The 27,597-nt window shown below is 47.8% G+C and overlaps 1 protein-coding gene across 6 annotated transcripts in view; it reads left to right on the plus strand.

Annotated features, from left to right (window-relative positions):
• Window positions 1–27,597, plus strand: part of FRMD4A (FERM domain containing 4A) — a 377,723-nt gene that overhangs the window by 226,134 nt on the left and 123,992 nt on the right. For all 6 annotated transcript variants that reach the window (XM_026841093.1, XM_026841094.1, XM_026841095.1 and 3 more), the window contains one exon: window positions 16,657–16,722. In XM_026841093.1, the coding sequence (XP_026696894.1) occupies window positions 16,657–16,722 (66 nt within the window). The remainder of the gene's footprint in view (window positions 1–16,656; window positions 16,723–27,597) is intronic.

The raw sequence follows: 27,597 nt of genomic DNA on the forward strand, positions 1-27,597 counted from the left end.
AAATCCTGAATTTGGTGGGCGAGTAACGGAGACGAGCTCGGCGGCTCGGTTTTTTTTGCACTAGGGGGAAGGAGAGGGTGTGGGGGAGAGAAGCTGGTGCTGTGATTTCTTCCCCCCCCGCCCCTCCCCACCCCAGCAATCTGGATGCCTGTCCCCACTGACTGCTAAGATGGACTGCTCCTTCCCTTTCCAAATGGCTGCAGCAAGTTTAATGCAGAGCTGGGGGCTTCGCAAAGGGTAAAGCCCCGGGCTTGTTTTTCCTTTCCCCTATGCACCTTTTCCTAAACCAGGAGTAGAAAAGTTGGTACGGATCCAGGGCTATAAAAGACAAATAAATAGCTCTGTTTCCAAACTGTGCCTGTATGGGTGTATCTATCTGCATGCCTCTCAGACATGCTCCCCATGAGGAGGTTTTCTTGGCCACATTGTTAGCCCGCTGGCTGCTGGGGAGGGCATGAGAAAAGTTGTTTCAAGCCTCTATATAAAATTTCCAGGAGAGACAATTGTTTCTAATAATAGCCCTGGCAGCGGTTTAGTAATACAACATGCACAGATGTGGGAGCGAGCTAGCAAATCTCCTCTCCAAAGCAAGCCAGGTCATAGGGAAAGCTGAACTCCCAGCTTGTTGGTTTGGTTTGGGATTTTAAAACACTGTCCTGAACAAAAACCCCGGTACCGCTCGGCCTTTCTGCCGGGAAGGGGGTGTGGTGCCCCTGCCTGCACACCGCTCTTCATGGGCACGGCTGAACTGGGCTCTCCGGGTGCCTGGGGTATTGCGAGAGGCTGAATCCTGGCTCTGCCCAGTGCCGGCTGGATATCGGGGTGTCTCAGACTAGGCTGCCTCTAGATTGGGCCCCCCGGGTCTGCTGAGCATCCCTCATCCGTGCATGGAGGGGGCTGTTACAGGCATAGGTGTCTGTGCTGTTTTCCCTGCCTAGAATTACCTGCCAGGCACCAGAGAGATCTCGATGGAGCTAAAACTACCCGAATGATGAGCTAAAACTACCCGATTGATCCCCTTTCTCCTTGCGGTGATGACAGAGGGCCCTGCGGGAGGGCTGCTGCCTGCACTGCTGCCTCCACACTAGCTTGAACCCACAGCCGGGCAATGATGCGCCAGCTCGGCTTGGTGGCTCAGAGCCGCTTGTCTTGACCTTCCTTGCACAAGTTAACAGTAGTTCGTCCTTTTCCAAATATTAATATTTTTAAGGTGGTTTTAAGTATGGGTGTCAGGCGGGGACATGCCATGTGCTGCTCGTGTGGTAGTTACTGCAGCCCCGCTGGGCTTGAGTGAGGGGGACTGTGGCAGGAGCTGTGAGGACCTAAGGATATATTGCTTCTTGTAATGCGAGGGGATATTTTAAAAGGTCTTCAGCTCAGCACCACCTTCTTAGTGCTGCTGCTAGGGTCAGCTGTCTCTCTCTGAGGACTAAACAGGCTGAAGGAGTTGTCACTGGTCACCCTTCACATCCAAATCAGTTCTCACATTGGGGATAAGTGCACCAGAGGGTCATAGCATGTGGATTTATGCACATATAAAATAAAAATTTTGTTCTTAAGTGAATTTTTGTTTTAAACGCCCAGGCTAGAAATACGGGATCTCTGCCATTATTTGAGCATAGATACACTACTGAGCCACTCGCAACCCTTTGAGGCAAGCTACCCATTTCTCCTGGTAGATGGCTTCTGGTGGTCCCATTGCTGGGTGTCTGAACTGGTTATTGTGTTAAAAAAGCCAGTCAATGTTTGGTGATACCTGTGGTCACAGCAGGGGATCACTCAGGGTCACACAGCAATGCAGCGTTACTTGGCGCAGAGAGCATCTTCCGTAGGGATCATGTCAAATTGTTTAGCCAAGACAAGAGCTTCAGTTAGTGCGTCGGGTGTTGTTAGTAAGGACATAAGACTGGGAAAGACTTCCCGAGTCACAGAGTGTAGTCCCACGTATCACAGGTAATTAGTCATACATATCCCCTTTGTTGCTCCTGTTACTTGCTGCGTGAATAACAGCAGAATGTTTCAATGCAGTTTATCAGAGAGCAAAGACAAAGTAAAACTGCATGGTATGGATGAGGGAGAAACAGCTGTATTAGGGAGAATTTGAAAGGGGCTGGGGAGTGACTGAAGTCTCAAGTCCCAGTCTGGTAGGACTGTGAAGGGTCATGCGTTGCATGAGGAGTGAGACTCACAGGGAAGGTATACAAGGACTGTGTTGATCCAACACCAACCAAATTTGAGGTCAGAGCTTAGTGGTGTCCCCTGAAGATGCAGTAAGACACTGTGTGACCCACTTGTGAGCTAAGCAGGAGCGAGCTGGATCCTTGGGATGAGTGAAGGCTGCTGTCAGGGCCATGCTCATGCTCTCAGTTCTCAGGGACCTTGGGTGTCTTTCGTTCAAAACACCCTAGGTTTGAGGCAGTCAGTATTCCCATGCCTCTGAGCTGCACCCAAAATCTCCATCCTACAAATGCCCCGTCTCTTGGGGAGCTGGGGGTTGGTTGTACTGTGGGGTGAGCTGTAAGAACAGGTGAGGGTGGCTCCCCGGGGTCCCCATGCTTCATCACAGGATTCAGTGTGCTTGTGTGCACAGCTGGATCCCAAGGTCGCTCAGCAATGCCAATCTCCAGTCACCCTTGCTGGCTTGCTCCTTCCAGCAGCTGGCAGTGCGGATTGTTGCCCTGCAGCCTCAGTGCAGGCAGAGTACAGCAGCCCAGCAGGCAGCAAGGTCTGACAAGGTTAAGCTGTGGTTGAACTGCTTGCAAGTCTCCTCCAGCTCCAAATCCCGTTTTGTCCTGGCCTCACCCAGGCCATATGGTTCCCAAAGCCAGCAATGAATTGGCCAGCGTGGCCTTGGGGGCCACTGCAGCTGACAACATCCCCTGATATTTCTCCTTCTTCCAGACTTAATCCCCAGCCCTCCTATAAGTCTCAATATGTGCCATTTCCTAGAAAACCACAAACAATTTTCTGAGGCTGCACAATGAGTTGGAGCCCCTATCTTCTGCTCTGGAGTTGAAACCCATCAAGGGCCAAAAATGATTTTGCTTTTCTCTCTGATCTGACACTGAGAAGTGACCCCAGACAGATATTTGATCAGCTCCAAGCTTCTGGGAGCACTTTCATGTTGATGAATCGCATACACATAGAGTTTGATCCTGTCTTCCTCTGCTCCAGGTCACTTTTGCACTCCACCTACTCACGGGTCGATGTCAGCCTGAGGGTTTATTCCTTGCCTGTGCTGGGGTCTAATGGGCTGCCTGCCAAAATTAGTAGAAGAAGAGCTTGATGTAGCTCCCATTCTCAGTGCATCCCTCCTTCATAGCTGTGTTGTACTTCTCTGTGGCCCCTTGCATGGTGCCAGATAGCCTGGGTGCATCTCCATGGGGTGGGACTTAAGCTCTTGCCCAGTCTTAAAGTGCAAGGGAGCCAGAGGAGCAGGGACCACCTGACTTCCAGTGCAGTTAATGAAGTTCTGGCTTACAACCCCCTCTGACTCCTTTCCTAGCAGTTACACATCCTTCTGCTCTTGCCCTGAGCTTCTGTGTGACATTTTCATGTGGTGTTAAACAGTTCCTTTGTCCCACCCTCAAGAAAAGATCACTAGTAGGTAGCAAAATGCTGTTTTCGCCCTCTATCTGCACTGGTGGGATGTCGTGTGACCTAGTATAGTAATCTTTGGGAAAAGTCCTTGAGGACAGAAAAAAGGGAGGCAAGTTGACCCTTTTTTTACTTAAATTCACTGTTAAAGGGTCCACTGAAAATTTCCTAGAAAGCTGCAAACCGAAAAGAGGTTGATATTCCCATTTTGGCTATAGAAATCCTTTGTGCATACACTTCCACATGTAACACGTAACATTCTGACAATGGCTGTTGGGCTTGCCAAGCCACAAGGCTCAGGCTCTGTGTTTAGATTTTATTTTTTTTTTTCTTCTTAGAAGTTCCCAGATCTCCCAACCAAAATAAATCCACCCTTGTTTGGGTTTTCTGACCACGTGGGATTGAACGTGGCTGCAGCCGTACCACACATGCTGCAAGTGCTGTTGGCATCCCGTCTGCCCGATCTGAAATATTTTGTGCCAGGAAGTGCTTTGCAGATAGCAGAGCAGCCACAGGCTGACCCCTCTGCTTTCACATGGGGCTTCTGCAGGACAAGCTGGGGATAGAAAGCTGCCACATCAAGTGAGCAGTTTGAAAAGACAGCACAAAATCTGAGGCTGAGATGTTGCGCCTGTCCTAGAGTGGAGGGCATGGATGGAGCTCTTTCCACCTTTATAAATAGTTTTGTTCTTGCTCTGCATGGACGGTATCTCTCCTGGCTATCCCCAGCTAGGGTTTTGTGAAGATGCCCCTCATCTCAACACGTGGCTGCCACATGTGTGCTTGTGTACCACCAGACACTCTCAATTCCCAGAGAAACGGGGCACTCAAGGGGACACGGATGATTTAGGGGATGTGTAATCACATACAGTGCTTCTTTTGTGCACACACACCCCCACACCCCACCCCCAGTGTGGAAGCATGCTGGAAAATAAATTTGGAACGTAACTTCCACTGCCTTCCACAGTTCTGAACTGGAAAGACCAAAAAGCTGAAAAAAAACCCCAACATTGTCTGAAGTGGTCTGGTCTCCCTGTAATGCTTTGCTGTCCTGTTGGGAATAGTGATGCACCCATCAAAGGTGTCACCTGGGCTGGGGCTGCAGGAGGTGGTGGGAATGGGGGAGATGGAGACTTGTGCCTTGCCAAGACTAGGGAGAGCTGGAGGGAAGCACTGAGTCTACTTTGCCTTTGTGTGGCACCATAGAAGATGCTTTCTGAAACGCTCTGGGAGTGCTGATGGCATATCTGGGGGGAATCTGCAAATTTAAAGGTGCTGGGCTGTGTCCTCACTTTCACAGTTCCCTCTTGAAGCCACAGCCAATTGCGTACGTGGCAGCAGGCTGCTCCAAAATGGGTATCAAGTCCTGGGAGCTTAGGGCTCAGGGGTATCGGATCCAGCTGCTGAGTTTGCAGACATTGCATCAGGCTGTTCCCTCTTCACTTCCCATCCTTAACTCTTCTGCATCGATTCTGCACAGCATTAAAGAACTGCTGTGTTTTCTTCCAGAAAGGAACATCCTTCCTTAGCTCTTAAAAGGCAGAGGTGACTGATAGGAAGACAGACTCAAGTTGAGGCATTTATTCCAGGTTCCTCCTATAGAGAGGATACAGGATGTCCGTATGTATTATGTTGTGAGGTGTTCTGATGCAGAGAGCATGTGTTCTTGCTGCACTAATAGCCAAAGCATTCTCAACACAGGCGATGCAAAATCCTGGCATTCCTCAGAAGATGAGTGGGAGTATAAAAGTGCGAGCTATGTGTCCTGGAGGCAGTCTTCCCAGCTTGAGCGCAGAGTGGGGCTAATCTTAGCTCTAGTCCTTGCCAGACACACAGGTGCTCAGTATCAGGAGCTATCAGGACAAGGGAAGGCAGGTAGGATCCCTTCTTGCTCCTCACCCATGTAGGTGTGCAGGCAGAGCCCATGGGAGATGTCCCAGTCCTGTGGCCCCAGCTCTGCCCTGATCAGTGCAGAGTGTGCTCCCAAATAAAGCAGGAGCAGAAATGGTCAAACCAGACTTTTGCAGGGCATGTTTCTAAAAAACACCTGCATCTCTGAGGATGAGTCAGCTGCTTGTCATTTGAATGTGCTCAGTATCTCACCCTGTCCTTCCTGCGAAACCCTGTTGGGGGATGATGTCCACCCAGCACCGACCCCATCAGCTGCTGCAGCTCAGGCAGAACTGCTGGCAGCTGCCCAGCCTGGGCACCAGCCACAGCCCCGGCTCTCGACATCAAATGTATGTCAAACCTGCTGATTAGCAGTGGCTGGAAACAACCTGGTGACATGTTTTTCCACTGGAAGCATATCAGTTCTTAGAGTGTTATTCAAAAGAAGAAAAAAAAAAAATCCAAACCCACTTCTGTGTACAGATTAACATGATTAACATTTTACATTTTTTTTTCACATCTGGAATGACTTCTGCAAGTGTGTTTTCTATTATGCGTTATATATAACACTGCGCAGTGCTATCTATTGACCTGCTCTGTTACAGAATATCTGACTGATGCACTGCCCAGTGCCTTGGCTCCATTGATCAGGACAATCACTGCTCACACCTCTGAACGGTTAGTGATACAGTAGATGCAAAATACTCAACAAGAGCTAAAAGGACACTTTGAGTCTTAAATCTTAATTTGTCCTTTAAAAATATTTCACACATACTACTGCTTCCACTGCCTTGGGTCACTTTGGTCATCTTCCTATGAACCTGCATTGATTTTTTTTTCTGCAACAAATCATACTAGTTTCAGTAGCAAATAAATTGTCCTGTTCTCCTCTATAACTAAACCAAACCTCCTGCAAATGTTTTCCCAGAAGACTTGGATGCGCTCATGTAATTACCACCCTGTCTGCATGCACAAATGAGTGATATCTGGAACAGTTTGCTGAAAATATGCCATGTTTCAAGTGTGAAACTGTACAAAAAAATTACATTTTTATGTATGTTTACAAGGAATTAAAAGTCAGACGTAGGAGAGATTAACAGACATGCTAACATCTTTGGTAAGAAAAATAATAATAATCTTTTGCTGTGTACTTTAGTGCCACATGGTCGTTATCATGATGATGACTCATGGTGCTTGTCGCAGTACGTAGTAGGGAATGAACCAGAAGGTGACCAGGAGTCCCTGCAGAGAAGTTGTTGTGAGTTATAAAAGGCTGCGGGGTCCATCACTGTTAAAGGATTACCCTGGCAGATAATTTAGATCCTTTTCCCATAGACTATGCTGTGTCCTTTGTGCAGAGCAGAGTAAATATGAAGCTCTTCCAGGGGCAGCGAGACCCTCCCAGGACGTATCATGGTTTTTCTGAAGCATGGCTGTGCTCAAAAGTTGATGAAGCACCTGTCCCAGGACCATGCCGTTTGTCCTTGTGCAAAGGTGCCAAAGATCCTTTATCCTCTTTCCCTCTGAGCATCACATTTTAGTTCTGCCATTGATATTTATTTCTTTGGGCTGCGTTAGGGACCGGCAACCCAAATGATGGATCACAGTCTTTGGATATAATGTGCAAACAAGGGATGAAACTACAGAACTTGCCTTAAAGTGATTATTATCTGGAAAATAAGTTCACCCTGGGAGAAAAAAAAATAAAAGCTCACAAAATAAAGACGTTCTTCACACAGTTTGGCTGAGCTGAGTTAGTTCCTGAGAAGTTTACATACAGGGCAATTTTTCTTTGGTCTTAACTGCAAAGTTGGCAGCAGGGAAGATTGTCTACCTGTCATCTTTTTAACATAGGTGTGAGGGGGCGTGTTTTTTGCTGTCTTTTGGTGATAGTGGCACTTTTGCAGCCTTTGGGCGTTACTTTTTTATATGGATGAATAGCATAGTATGGATGAATAGTCCCAAGGTCCGTAAGGTGGGATGAGGCCATAGGCTGCCCTAGCCACTCACCTTCCACCTCCCGTAGGATGCAACCCTCTGGTTTCACACAGATCGTCTCATTTCACGGCACCTAAAGATGCTCCTTAATGTGCAGCGTGAACAGCTTGTCATCTGCTCCGTAAGGAGTGTTGAACAGCCGAGCAGGACTGCGGCTCTCCTCCCTCACCAGGACTTGCAGTTGGCTCCAGGCAGGAGCTGATCGACCAGGTCTGTGAGGCTGCGCAGGAAAGTCTGGCAGGAGAGGATGGAAACCCCATCCCCTGTCTCAGGTAGAACTCGTCTGCATGAAAGCACTGACGGAAAGGGAAGAGCCCCAAGCTGGCGGGAGGAGGAGCAGCTGGGATGTCTCGATTGCACGATTATTTATGTATTATTTACTCCCCGTTCAGCTCTTACCTGTCGCTGGGTGCAGACAGCACACGGCACATGCAGAAAGGCTGTAGAGGCAACACAGATTTCCCAGGCAGAAGTGGAAGACATAGCTACAGGATCACAGTTTGAAACAAGGTTTTAAGAGCTCTGGCATGTTCTTTACCTAAAAACGTTGGCCCTAAGCAGGTGACCACATTGAACCACCTGCACAACTGACCGGCTGAGTCAAGTTTTGTCAAAACACACTTTTCCTGACTGCAGACGGGGTTGCAAATTTGTAAGGTTTAAGATATCCATGACTAGTGAATCGTCTAGACTAAAAATAATAAATACTGAAAACTGTGTCACATTCCTGTGGTCAGCCTCAGCTCCAGAGCTCAGAGGATGCTCTTACCAACCATCTCAAAACTCCTACACTCTCCAGTCCTGCCTTGTAAATAGTGGGGATAATGTTTGGAAGCTGATTGATAGATTTTTAAGCTGGCAACTTGTTCATTTTCTGGCCAACAAAGGGAATGGATAGAGTTACGAGGGCAGAAGAGTCAAACATAGTGCAAAGTATGCATTAAGAATGCTGCCTTCTCCTGCATCAACATCAGAAGGCAGGGAGGGCGTGAGATGTTCTGCTTCCCTTTGTATTTGAAAAGATTTAGATCTGTATCATTTTTAAGAAAGAAAACAATACGTGACATAAGCCAGCACAACCTCCATTCTACTGAGGAAGCCGGTCTGTCCAGGAAAGGACTTTCTTATCTCAGGATATAACTGAAATCAGGCCGCCGAGGCCAGTTGCTCTCAGAGCGGTGATTTAGGCATCTGCCGGGTAATACCCTGGTTGGTTCAAAATGCAGTGTCAGTATTAGATTTAATTCTAACTACATGGCTCAAGCACCAAGTGTTTTGAGGTTAAGACGCAGCATTCCCAGCTTTAAAGTTCGCCTGAGAGTTATTGCTTGATGTTGTAAATGGACTTAAGGACCGTAGGAGACGGTTTTTCATTTCAGCCCTGATACAGTAAGCCACTTAAACACTTGCTTATGTCATACTGAAATAAAAGGGATTTATGGACACAGCTATGTGCTTTGCTGAATCAGAGCATTTTTGCTGAGTGCTGTTTGGAGGAAGCATGAGAAATAACGTGTGCAGATGTCCCCGGGTGATGCTGGAGCCTGAGCAAGGCTGGAAAGCGCTGCACAGAGGAAGCGAGGAGCTCCTGGGCAGGCCAGGAACTCTTTTTTCGGCTGTCAAGACAAAACAGGAAAGTCACCAGGTCACTCAGCATTTAGCTCACCTTAATTTTATTCCTATCGTTCCCCATCAACGTCCACACAATGGCTGGGTTGCACCTTTCACGGAATGCTTCCGCCAGGGTGACACCATGGCTGACACCATCCCACCTCCTTGCTCAAGGAAGACTCTTGCTTTCTAATTACCGAAGCTGGTTTTTTCCTCTCCTCACAAATGAGCATTTGCAGAAATGATCACAACACCTGATGCAACCTTTCTTAAACACAGCCCCAGTGCAGATCCCTCATGCGATGGGTAACGTCAAGCTCCTCCATGGGATGGCAGCACTCCCTTCCTGAAGGACAGGAGAGATTTTTGAGATCTGTATCTGTAACCATGGTTTCTGTTCCTTAGTCCATGGGTAAAGGACATTGATTTTTCAAGGGGTGGGATAAAGAGGCTCCCAGGGAAAGCCAAAGGCCTTGCATGTGATATGTTCCTCCAGTCCTACCAAGCCTGTGGTAGATGCTGCATTGTTGGTGTACATTTTCTGGCCATTCAATCCAGCTATGGACTGTGCATGTATTTCACAGAGCCTCAGAGCACCTCCATAACAGGGAAACCCATGCTGCATTAAAAGGTGGAGTCTGGTTATCATCAGCTGTCTGCTACTTGTCTTCATATCACCATTATCTACACCTACAGCATCTTTCTGAGGACCATATTTTCAGCTCCAAAGCTCCATTTCCCACCAAGTTCCCTTGAAAGGGAATACTGAAAAGGGTGCTCTTGTTTCTCTGAATTTTCATTCTCCTACAGAAGTACTGCTAGAAGATGGCAGATGCCTATACCCTTCCTAGGGAAAAAAACCCAACCAGCTTACAGCTAACATCTCCTGCCCCAGAGCATCAAATAGCCTTTCCAATAACAAATCCTCACATGAACAAACTTGAATGGCAGAAGTGTTGTCTAGTGGGGTCCTATGCATTGTAGTGAGAAACATTGGTATTGGCTTATTTCAGAAAGCTCAGCCCATGTTATGTACCGTGTTGCTGACCTCTACAGACAAGGCAGGCTGTATAGACCTATGCTCCTTAGACCAGGAGCCTTGTGCCAAATTAAAATCATTTTCTCCCTCTTGAAAAAGTAAATGCAAACCAGACTTTCCACTACTGATTTAGAAAAGACTCATAGAAATAAGTGGTAGAAATGAGGACTGTGTTCAGAAACAAGTTTCTCCTGAGTGTCTCCCCATCCTCAGATCTTCCAGCCACTGAGGCTTAGGTGAAGAGGAAGAGCAGGGGAAGTGAGTATGCACAAGGACTTTGGGCCTGAACCACAAGATGGCATGAGCAATGCTGCAAACCATGGTGATGTGCAGAGAGCGCAGGGCAGCGTGCAAGCCCCGTGACTGGGGTAGATGAACTAGATTTGCACCAACAGTCATCTCACTCCTCTTCTTCAGGGATTGTTCCCACTAAGTCACAACCAAAGGACTGCAAAAATGAGCAAGCCCTCAAAAAATGAGGCAGTGTCCTCTGGGCAGAGCCTTGCCTGCTCCCCAGCTGCCCGGCCAGTGCTGCTCCCCACCAAGCACTGAGGCAGCTGTGGACGCGTCCCCTCTCCCCAGGTGCCCATGCAAGGATTGGCCATGTAGCTCAGCTCTTTACACACTATCTCGCAGCCATCCTCATCCAAGTCACTGTCAGTATTATTTATTACCTGCTGATGCAGACCAGCAACTGGGGAGGATGCTCTGTGAACACATGGCATAAAAAAAGAAAGATAGTCCATTCCTCCAGGATCTTGAAGTGTGAATGTAGGACAGGAGATGACAGATGGATGCAGGCAAGCGAAGAGACAAGTGCTGGTCAGTGTGACAGACAGCTGCTTGCAAGACCAGCCCCAATTCGGCAAAGTGAAGTGCTGCCACATGCACAAAATAAACTGTGCAGACATCAGAAACACACTGGTTTCCCTCCCTCTCTCTTCCTACAAGCTTAGGAGTTGCCAGAATGAGAAGGCAGTAAGAAGTGGTCAAGTGGGAGCAGGATGTTTAATCTAATAGTTTATTGTAATCAGCGGGCTGTCATCTCTCCCTATCTCCTTTCAGCAGGTCTGTCCACACAGTGGGCAGAGCGACACAGATTTCTGAGTATTCAGCACAGTAGTTGCTTCCCATATAGGCAGGGAGCGTTTAGGAAGTATTCTGCCTCCAATTATAATTTCTGATTTGAGTCATGGAAGAATACGCTGTATTCCTCTTTATTTCTGCAGTCACAAGCTAATGAAACATGCCGTGGATATTTATAGAACTGCCATTGTAAATAGCATTTGCATTTGGTGCCTTTGAGTTATTTAGTGTGACGGCGCTTTCACCAGGAGGGTTTTTTCGTTCTGAAAGGGAAAGGTTCCCTTTGGAGCTGTTTCCTCCCATCGCCTTCGTTGTTTGTGTTGGATGGAGCAGTTCTGTGGGCAGTTGCTGATAATTTAGTGACAAAGTGATGGGCACGCGGGGATTAGCTGAGCTGTGGGTTTTGGGCACTGTGTCATGGACAGTTTATAGGATTCTCTGAGACGTTTGCAGTTACAGCAAAGATGAATAGAGAGGAGGGCAGTCACCAGAGCAGTTCATGCCGCAGAGCAAAACAACTGCCAGTCTGCCTTCCCTAGGAAACCCATTGTGTAAATATTTGTGTAGGAGCCTCCAAAGGAGATTTGAAGTCTTGTGATAAAGGTAACTAAAACGTCCTTTCCTTGAGAAAACCAGCTATGATCCAGAAGATCCCATGAGGAACCATGAGAGAGATTTTCTCTCTGTAGCATCCCTATACTAGAGCGAACGAGCGTGTATGTCACTGATGGATCTCAAAGCATTTTTCAAAGGAGATTAGCATTGGTTTTCCCATCCTCGAGGTGCAGAAGCCAAGGAGTGGAGGAAGCATGCATGCCTTGTGCATGATCAGCTCTCCTGCACACTAATCCACAAACACATTGCTTTAGATCTTCATGTGCCTTACAAACACCATCTGTGTTTATATATTGAAAATATATTATCCCTAGTCTTTACACACTCATGTACATAAATGACAGAGCTTTTTAAAAGCACTCATGTTCAGCTCTTCAATGCTCAAGGGGTCATGCTGCATGGGCAGGCATTAAAAGAAGTGGCAGATTTTCAGAAAAATGTGACTTACTGAGCTGTTTTTGAAAAAAAAAATCTGTTCTGTATTTTGATGCATAATTTCCATCTGAGTTCGTGATAAGTCTGGCCCATGAAATGCATGTGGCCCATATTCACACCCGGTGTGTGCAGCTCTCTGCCATATGGATGAACTGTTAGCGCTCAGGAGTGTGTAACACCATCCCACCTCTTCACATGTCTTGAGAAGCATTGGAAATTTGGGGGGTTGATGTGGATACAGCATCCTGGCTGAGGTGCATCTGAGCAAGCAGCACCCATATCGTGGAGCTCACGTAGGAATTGTCTTACCTGACTTGAAATGTCTGAAAGTTCTCTCTGTTTTGAGCATCAAAGGCATCTTGGCCCTTGGGTTGAACTAGTCACTTGACTTTTTATTTTCTGGAGTTAGGGTGGAGGGCTTTTTCCCTCCAGAAGGAAACTGGGGGTCTGTGTTGGGTATGGAAAAACTCACTAAGCTCATGGTGAAACCTAGGACTCGATCAGGAGCAAACTCCCCTGCTTCTCTGCCACATCAAGTGTTCCTCTCTTCTGTCAACAGCTCTGCTCAACCACTGCTTCTTGTCACTTTGCTGAGATCTTGCTTTTCCATGGTGAAGGGAAAGCAAGTGCCTTGTGCCTCTTAGCTCTCAGTTCCCTCCATCCTTCTCTGGGTTTGGGAGAGGAGAACCTCGATTTGCTCCTTGTAGTCTTCCTTCATCCAAACTCTGGTGCTCATGCTTAGTGACCACCCGCTCCCATGTTCCCATCTATAGGGCTTTGGCATTGATTTCCCTTCTCATGGTACACAGAGAAGCAGAAGGGGTTCCCTGACTTTGTTGCCGGAGAGTGACCACAGCCCCATCCATCGCAGAGCAGCAGATAGCACAGATCAGCCAATTTGCCAGGCGTCAGGAGCAGTATTTTTCATGCAGACAGACTGTGCTAAATCAGTTCCTTCTCTCTGTGCTTTGAAACGTTCCTGTTTCTTGCTCTGACAAACTAGCAGAGTTTATATTGATCTGACAATGCAAAAAAGCACATAGTGTGGGCTTTAGACACCTGGTGGAATAATAAAACAGAAAGGAGGGAGGGCAGAATCATCATATTTTAACTTACATTAACTAGGAAGTCTGTCTTCTACCTTCCTTTCTTTTCTCTTGGAAAGCATCGTTTGTCTCGAAGGGAAGTGAAAAACCCCATGGCCTGGCATCCTGTCTACAGAAGGAAATTCTGTAGCAGATCTCCAGCCATGTATGTTATAGTCCTTCTGAGCTCCAAGACCAAACTTGGAGCCTCCAGTTCCAAAACCAAAGGCTTCACCATCTGTGTTGGTACCTGGGGCTGGGAGCAGAGACCAGTGCTGGGTCTTTTTCTCTCCCTGAGGCTGTTCAGTGGCTGATGAGTCCTCTCCAGCTCCTGCAGCAGCTCTCCACCCTCTCCTGTGCAGAAAAGCCTAGGTGGAGACAGCCTGCAGGCCACCAGCTGGGTCATCAGCCTGTAGTGCGAACCTTCAAACCGCTGAGAGGCACAGAATCAAGATGACACTAAAGAAATAAAGTATGTGCCTTGCTGTGTGCTCATATCACTGTGTGATCAGACTATAAAAACAACTGTTGTCTTTGACAGCCACTTTGTCGATAGACAGAACTGCTGGGGACCAGCTGATGTGAAAGCAGTGTGCTTTCCTTCTCCCTTTTCCTCAAGTGATGTTCATGAAATACCTTGCAATTAGTCAACCATCATGTGCTCTGTTTCAGAGCTTCACTTCATTCAGATACTTCATGTTATCAGCTGTTTTCATTTGAGATTTCTTTAAGCAGCGAAAGCACTAAGGGGATACGAAACTCTGGCTTGGAAAAGTGTGGAGAGCTAAAGCAGCTCCACACAGAAAGAAAGCACTTTGCTGAAGCACTAAACCACAAAGTCACACATCTCAGAAAATTTTCTCACTTCCCCCTTTCACCTTATTTTATTCTTAATTTCAACTTTGTTATAACCAATGGAGCGTAACACTCAAGAGCCTGACTGTATTTTCATCCCTGCCATTGCATGTTACCGCCACAGTAAACTCACTGCTTTATGTCTTGCCTTGGGTAAATTCATACTAAAACTGGAATATCAGTGCATACTTACCATCCTGGGGATGCAGCAGATATGTGACGCTAAGAGGACAAGAGAGGGCTCAGCCACTTGGAGTTTTATCTGCTGGGGGAGCCCAGCCAAGCAAGCTTGAGGTTCCCTGTGCCTGCCTGAACATGACCCACACGACTCTTACTCCAAGCGTAGCAAAGCCCTTCTGCTGAGCTGAAAGCTGTTTAATACAGACTTCACAGAGAAAAATCTCACTCACCAAGTAATATACCTTATGAGAAGCCATATTTTGCATAACATTACTTACCGGAGGAAACTCTTGTAAGAAGACAATTTATTGCCATGGCAGTAACTGGCTGACATTTATGAGAAGCCTTGTTTTATAAGGCTTTCCGTTGGCTGCAATGCTAGGGCCCCAGTTGTGCTCACGGAAAATGAGAAGGAAAGCAATGTTATTTAGCATGCATGATACTCTAGAGGCGTGCTGGTGTGAATAACAGTGGGGGGTAAAGTCTGCTTGGATCACATGGGATTGTGCATTCCAGGACTGTAAATTTGGGGTGAGTTAAAGGGAAAAGCTTGTTTTGGCTGAAGTTGTCTTATAATAAACTCCATATTTTGCATGGCCAGCCTGAAGCTCAATGAAGTTGTTGGTACATCTGAATTTATGGGGAAAGGCCAGGGCAACGGTAAGACTTGGTCTGTCCTGGCCCCAGGAAAGGGGGACATGGATGTGGGACAGAGCTGGCAAGAGGGAGGACAGGATCACCCAGGAGAGCCTGGCAGGCTCCTGTGCCAAGAGCCAGCAACCGGCAGGGTGAGGGCAATGCTGCTGGAGACAGCCGGGGTTGCAGACCCCATGGCAATGGCCATGCACCATCTGGGCTCTCAAACGAGTGAAGCTGATGGTGGGACATCCACCACCACCTCCTGGATGCCAGTGCATCCAGCCCCATCAAGCCGCAGGAGCGGGTGATTTTTAACCCACAGAGCTAAAGCAGAAAGCCACGCTGTCCTCAGTTAGCCCCCCAAGCCCACATCTCCCCTCTCTCTGCAAGGCAGCTTTGCATCGGAGCTCAACTCAGGTGGTGCCAGCAGGGAGCCCTGCCAAGCTCCTGTGGGCATTCTGCTCCCTTCTGGTGATGTTTCAGGACTCACCACGGGAAGAAATATCATTAAATTGAGCTTGGGGTCCATGCAGTGGTCAGGAACATGCCTTGGCTGGAGGGTGGTGGGTCCCTGGGGGACTGAGCCATGCTGTGGGGCTGAGCTGGGTCCGTGCCGCCATGGATCCAGGAGTGTCGTGGGGTGAGCCCACACCAGGGGGGTGCCTGTATGCTGCCTTAAGGTGTGTCGAGGGAGGGATTTCCAAGAGCCAAAGAGTCTTGGGCAGTTCATATCCCATTAGCAGATGGTGGAATTGTGCCTGTGCACCCTGAAGGGCTTTGCAGGGCTGAGTTGTGATCTGTAACTCTGCAAAGCAAAGTTGCTTCTCACTTAGAGTGCTCTGTGCAGGAGGAGAGCCAGGAAAGGTCTTGAATGACCGTAGAGGAGTTTCCTCAGGCCACAGCTTATTTATTTCTTAGCACCTCAATCCACAGGACCTTGGAAATCTCATATGTCTTCTATACCTAAAAGTTTTATTGATGTTATTTATTAACAGTTGTAAGAAACTATAACAGTATGGAAGCGCTGTTGGACCGGTATAATAATATCACAAGTGGCTTCTCTAGTACATCTTAAATAGGCCAACCCAAGTAGGACAAGCCCATTTTGGGATTCAGGCCCAAGCGAGCAGCTGGTGCAACCCCAGGGAACGCCATCAGCACGGCCCGGGGAGGAGCCTTGCTTGCTCTGTGCTAGCTCTGGGATGGCTGAATCACTGTTGTTGAGGAGCTTGAGGGAAACTTGTCTGGATGTCTCCTCCACTGGCCAAGCTGACTGCAAAGCTGGAGGCTGTGGTATGAAATGTCAGGGCCCCCGTGCTGCAAACCATCCCCCTGGCCCCATTTTTCACACTGGAACAACCTCCCCCCGGCAGCTGCGTCCAAGCAGATGCCACACGCTGCTCCATGACAGCTACCGGGGTGGTTTTTCTCAGTCCAGCCTTTTCTTTCCCCCAGTGCCAAAAGAAGGGGGATTAATTAAAAAAAAAAAAAATCCCACTGAAAACAAAACACAAACAAAAGCACCGCAGCGAATTAAAGCCTCCAGCTTGCACCCCGGGAGCCGGCAGCCACGTGCCGCGCTGGAAAGCCGAGCGCCCTGACACACGTGCCTCTTCTCTCTTGCAGATGACGGAGGGCCGCAGATGCCAAGTGCACCTGCTTGATGACAGGAAGCTGGAGCTCCTCGTTCAGGTAGGAACTACGTATTTTGCCATGCAATAGTTTGCTAGGGCTGTGGATTTTATCCAGGGTGGGGAGAGAAAAGGGTTTTCAGCTGAATTTCTCAGCAACTTCACACTGTGATTGCCTGCAGAGCTCTGGAAAGCTGCTGTAGTGCTGGGTGGGAAGAATCTACAAAGACATATCTGTCGAAAGGACTAATTCAGGACATATTTTGCTTTATTTTGTGCCAAAACTGTCCCAGTCACTGCCAGTGAAATAGTAAAGCAGCTCTGGTCATCTTTGATGCTGTTACTGTATCACTTAGCTATTTTTTGAGGCGTTGCCGTTGCTTGGCTTTGAGAAATGTATTGCATCTGCTTAAAATAGCTCCAGCATTTGTTTTTATCTTCCTTACTTGCTATCCTAAATTGCTGGGGTATGATGTGGGGCTCCATGCCAGAGGTGGCCATGCATCCACCTGCGCCCGGAGCGCAGCCGGCAGCAGAAGGGGCTGCAGTGGTGGTGCCACGGGCAAGCATTGCTAGAGATGTTACAGAGGCTGTAAATCATGTATCAGGCACAAATGTGCATTAAAATAAGTCTGTGCTCCATCTGCCTTTTTATTTAAAAAAAAAAAAAAAAAGAAAAAAAAGGAAAATTAGGAAAAATTAGTCTTGTGCTGGCTGTGTAACAATGGGCTGATGGAAGCTGTAGCATCCTGTGCTTTTCTGACTATTATGGCTCGTGTCTCAGAGATCACCAACGGGTTAATAACAAGAATTAGAAGAATGTCTTTCCTTTTGCAAACGTTGCTGGCCAGCCACAGGCAACCCAAGAAGCAGGAAATGAAACTTCCCATAGTGCCCAAATCCCCCGGCTGCAGCTGATAAGCTGGGAGGGGGGCAGCATCCTACCCAGCACAGGCAAACCTGAATGGGGATTGCTGAAGGCGACTTGAATCGCCGGAAGCACATTCAGCCTCGCTTTCTGGAAAGTTGCTTAAAAATACCATTAACAAAATGTTAATGGGTAATGTTTTTTCAAGTACATAGTCGCAGAGGAGGTAAAATCCCTCAGCTCCCCCTGACACTTGCTGCGGTCAGAGAGTGCCTGGATAACCATGAACAAGCCAGGCCAAGGCTGGAATGAGAACAGCTAAATCAGGGTGACTAATTAACAGAAAACACTGTACCAACGGTCTCTGCATGGCGAGCATCCCTGTACCAGGCTGCACCAGGCCCACTGATGCTTAGCAGCTGGCTGGGGGAAGCTCAAGGCACCTTCATCACAAGAACACAGCACTCGACTTCCTATTTCATATAAATGCCTTTTTACATTTTTTTTTAGTTCAGTTAAAAATAAACGGACTATTTGAGAACAGCTCTGCTAAAGCACTGCTCGCAATATTAATAATCACTGTTTAAAATATATGAGCTGCCCTGGAACCTGCTTATTTGGGGGGTTTATTAGTAACACAAAAAACCCACAGTGAAGATGACAGACCAAGAGACCGGTTTGGGAAGCTCTGCATCCTATTCTGAGTGAGCAAAACCAATATCATGTGATATTATTTTTTTAAGTGTTTGATCACACCTTCAATGGGCATTTCTCGTAATCAATACAGGAAGCAAATTGCTCTGTAAATCACACTAACTAGTTTGCAAGTGACCCGTGGTTGAATTTTATTCGTACAATAAATTATTTTGCTGTTTTCAAGTAACGTATGAATGGGGAAATCCAGGAGGGGTGATTATGAAAAATTCATGCCCAGAAAAAGCAATAACCTCTGTTGCATGCAGGTTGACCTAGATCTCTGAGCACCACCATGCCCCTATGTGTACAGGGTTGTGCACTGAGGCATCTCAGATGCTTTTCTGGTTAAATGAGGCTTTTCAGTGCTGTTAGTTAGCCTCTACTCAGGGCGATAGTAGGTAAATCACTTTTGGGTGGAGCAGACGACAGAGGAAGAGGATGTTTGGATTGAAGTATGTCTCCAATATTGATGCTTTTTGCAGACGGTCACAACACTTGGGTTTGCCTGCCTGTAAAGCATGGGCAAACCACCAGCTTTGGGGTGGTCCTAGGGCAGCTCTGCCTGGGGCAGGAGCAGGCTGATGCTGCCCAGATGAGTAGTGCTTTGCCCTGACAGGTCCTCAATCAACTAGGCACCCTCCAGGAGCAACATGCACTTTGCCCCGGGGAAATCCCACCAACTGACCTTTATTGTTTGCAACTGGTGGTGAGATTTCAGATAAAAGTAGCTTTGTAAGTTTTGAGCACCGTTATTTTTATCACCTTATCTTGTAGCTAAACTGAATAAGAAGCTGTAAATAAAATGTTCATCCAACCCCAAGGTTCTGGCTATCACTTCAAAGCTGTATTTTTCTGTGGGTATCTTGCCACGGGCTGAAATGGAGAGCTGATTTGCTGGTTTATGCCATGAGAGAGCTTCTTCCATGGCTGTGTTGGGCCTTTACATCTAGACCTGCATTAGCTTGAATCATTTGGGAGCCAGGCTTTTAAATTCTCATGTGAAATTTCTTCCTTCCCACCAACCTCAACCTTTCCTGGAAGCGTTTCCATAGCTAATTTCACATTCCTATGGTAAGTTTAGGAGAGACCGTTGGGAATCAGTAGAGCAGATTTCTCTGCCATGGATGAGATCAAAATAACATCCTAACCTGGCTTTACGCAGCCTTGCAGCGCTTGTGTGTGTGATATCGAGTGCTCTGCTTAGAAAAGGGTTCGGGGATCCTGCTGCTCTATGTTGGCATGGAAAAAAACAGCAGAAAAATCTGGGTCTGATCAAAGGAGGGAGATGGGTACAGCTCCCTCAGATGGACAGAGAAGGGCTCCTGGAGCATCTTGAAACTGCTTAGGCTGGTGACTCTGGGGAGCTGAAATTATTTCCTCTCCTGCTGCCTCGAGTGCTGCTGGGCAGAAACAGATGCATCTGGGAATGATCAGGGTGTTTGCAAAAAACAGTATATTAAGCAAATGTACTCCCTTTTTTATCTGCAGATTAGCTGTGATCAGGCTCAGGGGTTTATGAATATGTCATTCAAAATAAATCAATTGATGGTTAATAAGGACCATACCTCAGGCTGCAGGGGGACAGCAAGTGGTAGCTGTGCTCCTGCAGTTGTTTGCAGGAGTCAGCCTTGGCCCTGTGCAGCAGCTCTGCCAGACCAGATTGAAATGTTTCAACACTACAAATTCCCTCCCAAAACTACAAAGACCCCTCAGACTGGCCACACATCTATTGCCAGTGGGACCCCCCACACACATATGTTTTATTTACATTACTGAGCCCCAAAAGTAAGATTTTGGCTCAGAGGCAGCTTTTATAACCCCTTCTGTGAACGTTGGCTTGCCTCAGTGTTGGCATGGGGTTGGGGTTGCCACCACCAGGGAAGTGATCCTGGGTTTAGTCAATCGAAGGGTCTTGACTAAAGTCTTTTCCTCCCAAGTTGAGCAGCTGCAGAGTGGTACATCAGCAGCTAAGGAAAAGCAGAAACACAGGCTTTGCGGATAAAAGAAAGCCCTCCCCAATGTGTTTCGTCAGATAAATGCTGAAATTTAGAAGGGCTAATCATAAAAGGAGACAGAGGAGGATCATATGGAAATCTCTTCCTGAGGGTCTGAAACTCAAAGCCTGTTTGATTTGGGATTAGGAAGAAGAGTTGCATTTGGTATGTGTTCCATTTGATAAATGCCTGTTGATGATCTGGTGTGTGTGGCAAGTTTACATAGGATATTTTTTTGACAGTGTTTTCCTTCTGAGCAGGAGCAGAGTGTGGCTCCTCGGATCATTTTACAATGTTTTTTTTCCTGTTTCTGTTTGATACATGTTTAGTTTCTACTACAGGTTTTTTGGGGGGTTTTTTTTTAAAGTGTTTGACTTTATCCAGCTAATCCTTTTCAGCAAGTCCCTTTTCTTGCTTCTGGAAAATGGATTTGCTCACATTCTCTGCTCTCAGCCTCCCTATCTGTTATATTATTTCCCTGTGACCGTGTATCATTTGTCTGTTGCACATGAAAGGTTTGTATTGCTTTATTTAAAGACTTTTTCGTAATTGGCAATTCGTTCCTTTTCATGTGGGTTTTTATAAACAAGACTTTTTTCCGGGCTGGCTGAATCAGGCAGCCTGGCTCGCTCCCGGCTCCTCTGCTGGCTGCCGGTGCCTGTTATCTGACGGTGGCTCCAGCAACTGTCATCTGAAAGTGTTAAGCCTCCTAATTCTTTCTCTCTGGAAGAGTTATTGCAGAAACGGAGCTCATCCAAGGCTCATAGCAGAGCTGTCTGTGGGGTCCAGAGGGCTCTGAAATTTGATAATAGGAAATAACTGGGCTTTTTTGTTTCTAACCTTCTCCCTGAGGAGCACTGAGCCTGATTTGGAAGAGCCAGGGAGAGACATGGAGGTCAGCACCACACTTGTCTGCAGGTATATGGTTGGTTAACCCACCTAGATGTCCATTTTATCACTTCTTAAGTAACTCTTGCTACTCAGACAGCTCAAGGTAAGCTAGGAAAGCTTGCAGCATTTCTGTCATCTCCCAGCTGCGATGCAAATGCATCCAAAACCACATCAACAGTGATACATGTATACACACAGCCAGAATTAATGGGATGCACAGAACACCCCTTTCCAACCGTTTTGCCTTGTGCACCAACTCTGCTTTGAGCAGTCAGGAGGCCTTGGAAAACCCAGGATTTGTCTTCTGCATGCCTGCTGTGCTGCAGCATCTCGTCCCCAGAAACCACTCCAGACTGGGAGACGCTGGTAGGTGTGAGCCAACGCTGGGCTGGCAAGATGCCTCGTGGGCTGGTGACTCACTGCCGCAGGGGTGGCTGTCACCAACATGGCCATCCCGGTGGAGATGCTCAGTTCAGAGCACACCAGTGTCCCTTGCTCCTCCAGGCTCAGGCTCACTGGGGCCAGGCTGAGGCATACTGTCCCTGGGGGGAGATAGAGCATCTTCTGAGAGCAAGAATTCCACTAATAATGGTTAGAGGGAGAAATAAAATATTCCACTCTACTCCCAAGATGCTGTTAAGAGTTTCTGCAATATTTTCAGGATTGCTTGTGGTCAGGAAATTGCAGTCAATGGGGGTTTACCCATGTTTTCTTGTTGCCTCACTTTTGTATGCCAGTCGGCAGGGTGGTTACCTGGGTTGGCACAGTGAGCAAAGTTTCCTTGTCAGGAAGTACTGAGGATGGCATCTGCCTGCCGTTGGGGAGAAGCTGTCTAATTTTGGATAGATGTTTTGCAGGAGGACCACAGCAATATATCCCATCCTCAGAATGGGATAAACAAGCCCCAGTATAGGTTGAACCTCCCCTGGGAAGCCACAAAAATTGCAGAAAAACAGGGCCCAGCCTTGCTCCGCTGCTGACACTGGGATTCCCTTTAAAAGCATTATCTCTCGGGTTGAGGCAGAAATGCAGCAGTGTGGCCCTGACCGTAAATGGAGATGTTTGGGTGCCAGTAGCCGTCTTTGCTGAGCAGGAGAGACAGCTTGGTTCCCTGCAGCGCTTGCAGGCTCTGCTCCAAAAGTGCTTTTAACCATCACTGCGGAAGGCAGCAGCAGCCAGCGCTGGGCTGGGAGCGAGGAGGCAGGAGCAGGCAAGGGGGTGAGTACTGCCCTGCTGGCCCCACTGCCCTCCCTTACACCTTTGCAGGAGCAGCACGGTGAATATATTGCTGGGGTTGCTTATAGGGCATGTCCTATAGGTCATGGAGAGCTGGGATGGGCTGGCAATGATGGCCTCGGTGAGTGTCCGAGGGAGGCTCCCTGCATCCCCACTTCCCACCCAGCCTCTCCATACCTGCAACAGAGCAGCTGGAAATTGTCCTTTCGTCTTAATGCAAGGGCTCAGCATTGGCTTGACAACTGTCCTGAGTGGCTTTGTAGGTTGTGGGTTGGTGTGTTGCTCCCCTGAAAAAAAAAAAAAATGTCATGTTTTCTGTAGGGCAGACAAATAACTACAGATCAAGCTGAACTCAGGTGGAGTTTTCGACTAGGAATCTGGCAGGATCCAGTCCCTTGCACTGAGAAAAATGTGCAAAAATTGGATTTGGATCATAATTTAGAATGGGTTGGAGATAAAGGGGTGCTCAGAACTGCCTTCTGGAAAGAAGGCTTTGTTTTCCCTAAGTCACTGCCACACTAGGACTGTCGTATAAATCTGATTTCAAAAACCAATCCTGATTTACTACAGAAAAACTGTAGTTCAGCTCAGTAAGTGTTTGGAAATTTGAAAAGTAGATTTTTGAACATCTTTGGCATTAAAAATTAATGAGATCCACAGCTTTGGATCAACTTGGGAGCTGTAGAAGTGTCTGAGGTGGGATTTACATCACCAGGACAAACCACACAATTCCCCCTTCACAGCCTGTGGCTCCTGGCAGATGAACAGGGTGAAGCCATCTCTCTCCTGCAAGAAGGACTCCTCCTGGCCTTCCACTGCCTCTTGGGGTCCCCCTTGGAGAGTTTTAATCATCTTAAATACAGCAAGCATGGCTGCAAATAGGGCAAATGTATGTCTGGATTCAGTCACCATGGGATGTGGAGGGATGGAGGAAAGAATGCTCTGCACAAAGTGGGGTGGGAGCCTGGGCTCGAGATTCAGGTCTGTGGTCTTGCTGAGCAACCAGTGAGCTGTGAGGTAAGAATTTTTCTGCCGAAAAGTTGGCTGTTTACCGAAAAATAACATTAGGAAAATATGTTCAGCATTGCTCCAAGGGGAATGTGGTGCTGGGAGCATTGTTGGCTTTCCCGGTCAGCGCACCTCCTGCAGACAAGGTTGTTGCACAATACCTAGATGTTGCCTTAGACCAGATTAATGGATAAATGAAAAATGGACCAGGAGAGCCAGGTCTGCTCCCAAACCCAACCTTTCAGCCTGCAAGACATGACTGTGTTGATCTCCTCTACAGAGCCCCGCTAACACCCTCCAAAAACATCCACCACTGCCATCAATGGCCTACAGAGCATCTGGTGTCAGGCTGAAGGGCTGTAGCTCTAGGGTTCATTTGTCATCTTAGGCTCCAGTGAACCCAGAAGCCCACAGAAGTCAAGCCTGGAGGGGAGAGTGTTTGCTGGGAAATGGAAAAGCACAGAGGCATAAGAGAAATAAATTTAATGTGCAGAGGTGAGGAGTGGACAATTCTTAAGAGCCAAGAGGGATCTCAGGAAGAGTGAAGCTCGATTACAAGGTCAAAACTGAAGGGATTTGGGACAGAGGGTGGAATGAGCATCTCAGAGGGAAATCCTGAGCAAGGCTCAGAAACTAGGGGTGGAAGAGCCTCTGCTGTGCATCCTGGCTTGGCCTCAGCAAGGCCAATGCAGTGGTGCTGGCCCCGAGAGGCTGGTCCAAGCCCAGAAGCTCCCAGGCGTGCTGTGTGCTCCAGCTCCTCTGGACTCACCGTGGGTGACCATGATGCTCAGTGAGAATGGACACGGCCCCTGTGCTATGGACAGCACTCAAGGGATTGATCTGCCAGAGGAGAACATGCTCTAAGGTCAGCTCCCAGCAAGGCAGGCTGTGGGCAGCAAGCTGGCAAATCAAGTTAGTTGGTAAGATTCACCAGGAGTGGGATCTGAAGAGGCCAAGTAGGATGCACAGCTCCAGGACAGGGATCAGCAGCAAGCCCAAGTGGACAGGGAGTGCGGAGAGCCTCCAAGGGCATCTGCCGTGCAGCAGAGGTCAATCTGGTCAAGCAGCTCCAGAGAAAGCAAAGCTGTGGCTAAGAAAAGCAAGACTGGGAATTAATGAAACTCAGCAGGGATAGCTCAGTCCCTCCAGAGATGCATGTAGGTTAGCATAGCATGGGAGGAGCATTAGCAGAAGATGGGACAGGTGGAGGCAGGGGGCAGTGGCTGCTGGGAGCAAAGTCACCCCAAAGAATGAGTCAGGTCAGGGCTGCCCTTGCCTACTGCAGAGGTATTTCTGTGTCTTGAGGAGGTTAACTGGAGGGGATGGTGCTTCTCTGGCATGGTAATGCTGCGCATTCCCCTCTTTCTGAGCTGCCTGCTGGTTTCTGAACAGAGCTGAGAACAGGTTTCATCCTTTTGTGCCCTAAGTCCCCTGTAACCAAACCCTGCATGTCTGTCAGGTTCCACGTTAGGAGCCTCAGGGAACAGACTCCCACAGTGAAGTGCTCTTGGTCTCATAATGCCAGGGAATGGCAATCACGCTCCTCTGCGGAGTGAAATGAGGGTGTGATTTCCAATGGTCTGCATAATCAATATCCCTATTATCAGTCTTCTAGAATAAATTGCATTTAAACTAATACAGGCTGGGGAGCTATCCATGAGCTGTCAGGAGAGAGATAAGCTGAAGACATGTTTATTCATACCGCATATGCTGAGAGCTGGATATTCTTTACAGCTAGCCAAATGTGGGTGAAGATATTCAGCAATTTTTTTTTTCAGTTCTTCTGCTAAAATTTGTCAAAGACCCTTAATTTTGAGCACATGTGGAGCTTTTCAAATTTACAGGGGGAGGCTGGTGACAATCCCAGTAACACATCTGGTGAAGGGGAAAGCACTTTCCTTTCAGATTAATTAAGTCCTAAAGTTTTGTAAAGCATCAGCAAATTAAATGGTCTTGGTGACCTCCCACCACATACACCAGTACAGGAATGGCACATCCAGCATCTAAGGCCTTTATTACAGAGAAAACATCTCACTTACAATTACTTGGGAGAAATTAAAAAATTCACTATTGTTTCTGCCCAGCTCAGCTGCTCCATGGCTTCAGTGGAGCTTTTGTTTGTGCCTGGGCCAACCTGTGAGTGTCCAACAGTGGCTGTGAAATACATCATTGTATCCCATGAGATGCTGCTCCAGCCATGGCAGTGTCCCCCAGCCTCGCCTCCTCTTCCCTGGGACCACTGCCGGGCTCAGCCATGCTGCACCTAGAAATAAATTCAGTTTAGGAGCAGGATGATGGGTCTGAAATGCACAGAGCTCCTTCTGCTCCTCCTTCATGGTAGACCAGCCCTCGTGTCAGTGCCACATCCCATCCCCGGCCTCCAGCCCTGGCTTGCCTGAGCGCCTGCCTGATTTGGTTCATGGCAGGCAGCAGTGAGATTCATCTCATTCAACGTAAGGCACGTACAGCGTGGGTGTCTGAGCTATGCTTTTACAGGCAGTAGAGAGATGAGGGTACTTGTAGGGCACAGCTGAGCTCATCCTAAAATGCATCGTCTGAAATGAGTCATGCCCCTTTCTCTCCTTGACTGCAAAAGGACTCTCTGTAACTGGCCCGTGGGTAGGTGTTCACGCTGTGGGTGGTTACATGTGGCCAGATCAGTCCCACTTTGGCTCCGACTCCTCCTTTCACTATCTCTTGGCTGGACAAGAAACCCAAATAGTAAATTCGTGTAAAAAAGTGCTAAATGTGGCACAGGGCAAAAGCTGCCTCCTGGAAGGCAATGGAAATGGAAATAGAAAATTATTTTTTATAGCACGGTCTGAGCAAGCAATTTTGAAAAATAATAATATATGTACCGGATGATTTCAGGAGCTGTTGAACAGTCTTGAAAAAGCGCAGCTTAGAAGAAATGATGAACAAGGCAGCATAGCAGATTTGCTTTCAAGCTGAGGTAAAAAATGTGCATTTCCAATCCGAGCTAGCATTTCAGGAGAGAGCATTTCCCTTTATTGCTGCCATTGCACTGCGCAGTACAAATACTAGGTTGATAGTGAATGAGAGATGCCAGGCTTGATTGTCTAAGCTACATTACTCAGTTTATAGAAAATTGTTTTCTATTCCCTTTCCCCTCCCTTTTCAGCCGCAAGCAAATGCAGCTTAGACAAAAGATCTTAACTTTCAGCCGAAAGGCTCTGCCTTCAGCACGGCACAGTGAGAGCCTCAGCCATGAGTGAGGCTCCTGGGCTCAAAGGTACTGCACGTAATGAGCAAAAAGGGTCTTAACTGTCTCACTGGGAAATGGTTTGCTTTCCCTTTACCTTGCTGCAAGTAACCAAAAGCGGCAGCTGACTGTGGCTGCGTGGTGTCAGGCTGGAATGGTTTGCCCGCAGCGATGCACTCGGGCTGGTTAGTTTAGGGCAGCCGACGTGTGCTCGCACAGACGCGGGTTTCAGCATCGCACTTGGCAATGGCACTGAGCGAAGCAAAAAGGAGCTGGGTCTGGCATCGTGGTGCTACCAGCAAAGGTTGCTGGGGCTGTTGGATCCACTGGCTGCAGCATGTGAGGGAAAGGAGACAGCTGCGACCACGCAGAGGGGGCAGGAGCCTGGGGACGGGCAGCGCAGGGCTGCGAGGAGACCGTGATGCCCTTCCCGAGGGACACCTGAGTGCTCCCCACCCCACATCTCCTTCTACTGTCCCCATTCATTCCCCCTGCCTTTGCCCAGGAGCGTAGTTTTTTGTTCCAGTCTCTTTGGAAACGATGCAAAATGCCATCCCCAACTGATAGAGCAAATCTCCATCCTCCAACCTTCACTGTATTTCCAGTGTGTGGCTTGTCAGTCCTTTCTGTCTTTATTTCAGGGAACTGCCTACTCATGGGGAAGCTTTGGGCAATCTGATGTCGAAATGGATTTGTCTCTCTTTGGTGGTTTATTTTCCCAAATTTCCCTCCTCCCCCAGGGATGGATAGCTTGCTGACGGCAGCACATCCATGAGTTTGGCGCCCGGAGAAGGAGCGAGGCAGGCACAGTGTCTGCTGCGAGCGCAGAAAGGCTGCCTGGGGCATTCGTGTCAGCCACGATATGGGATGTCATCAGAAAAACCATCAGCTTTTCTAATTTTCAGCACAGAGGACATGGGTCTTGGCTTATAATTGGGTCATGCTTTAAAAAAAAAAAAAAGTGCATAACGTCATCGTGAGCAACAAGGCATGTGGTCGTTCTTCCCTTACATTCTTCTC

Source organism: Athene cunicularia, assembly GCF_003259725.1.
Source record: "Athene cunicularia isolate RWA chromosome 1 unlocalized genomic scaffold, athCun1 chr1_part2, whole genome shotgun sequence".
Classification (NCBI taxonomy): Eukaryota; Metazoa; Chordata; class Aves; order Strigiformes; family Strigidae; genus Athene; species Athene cunicularia.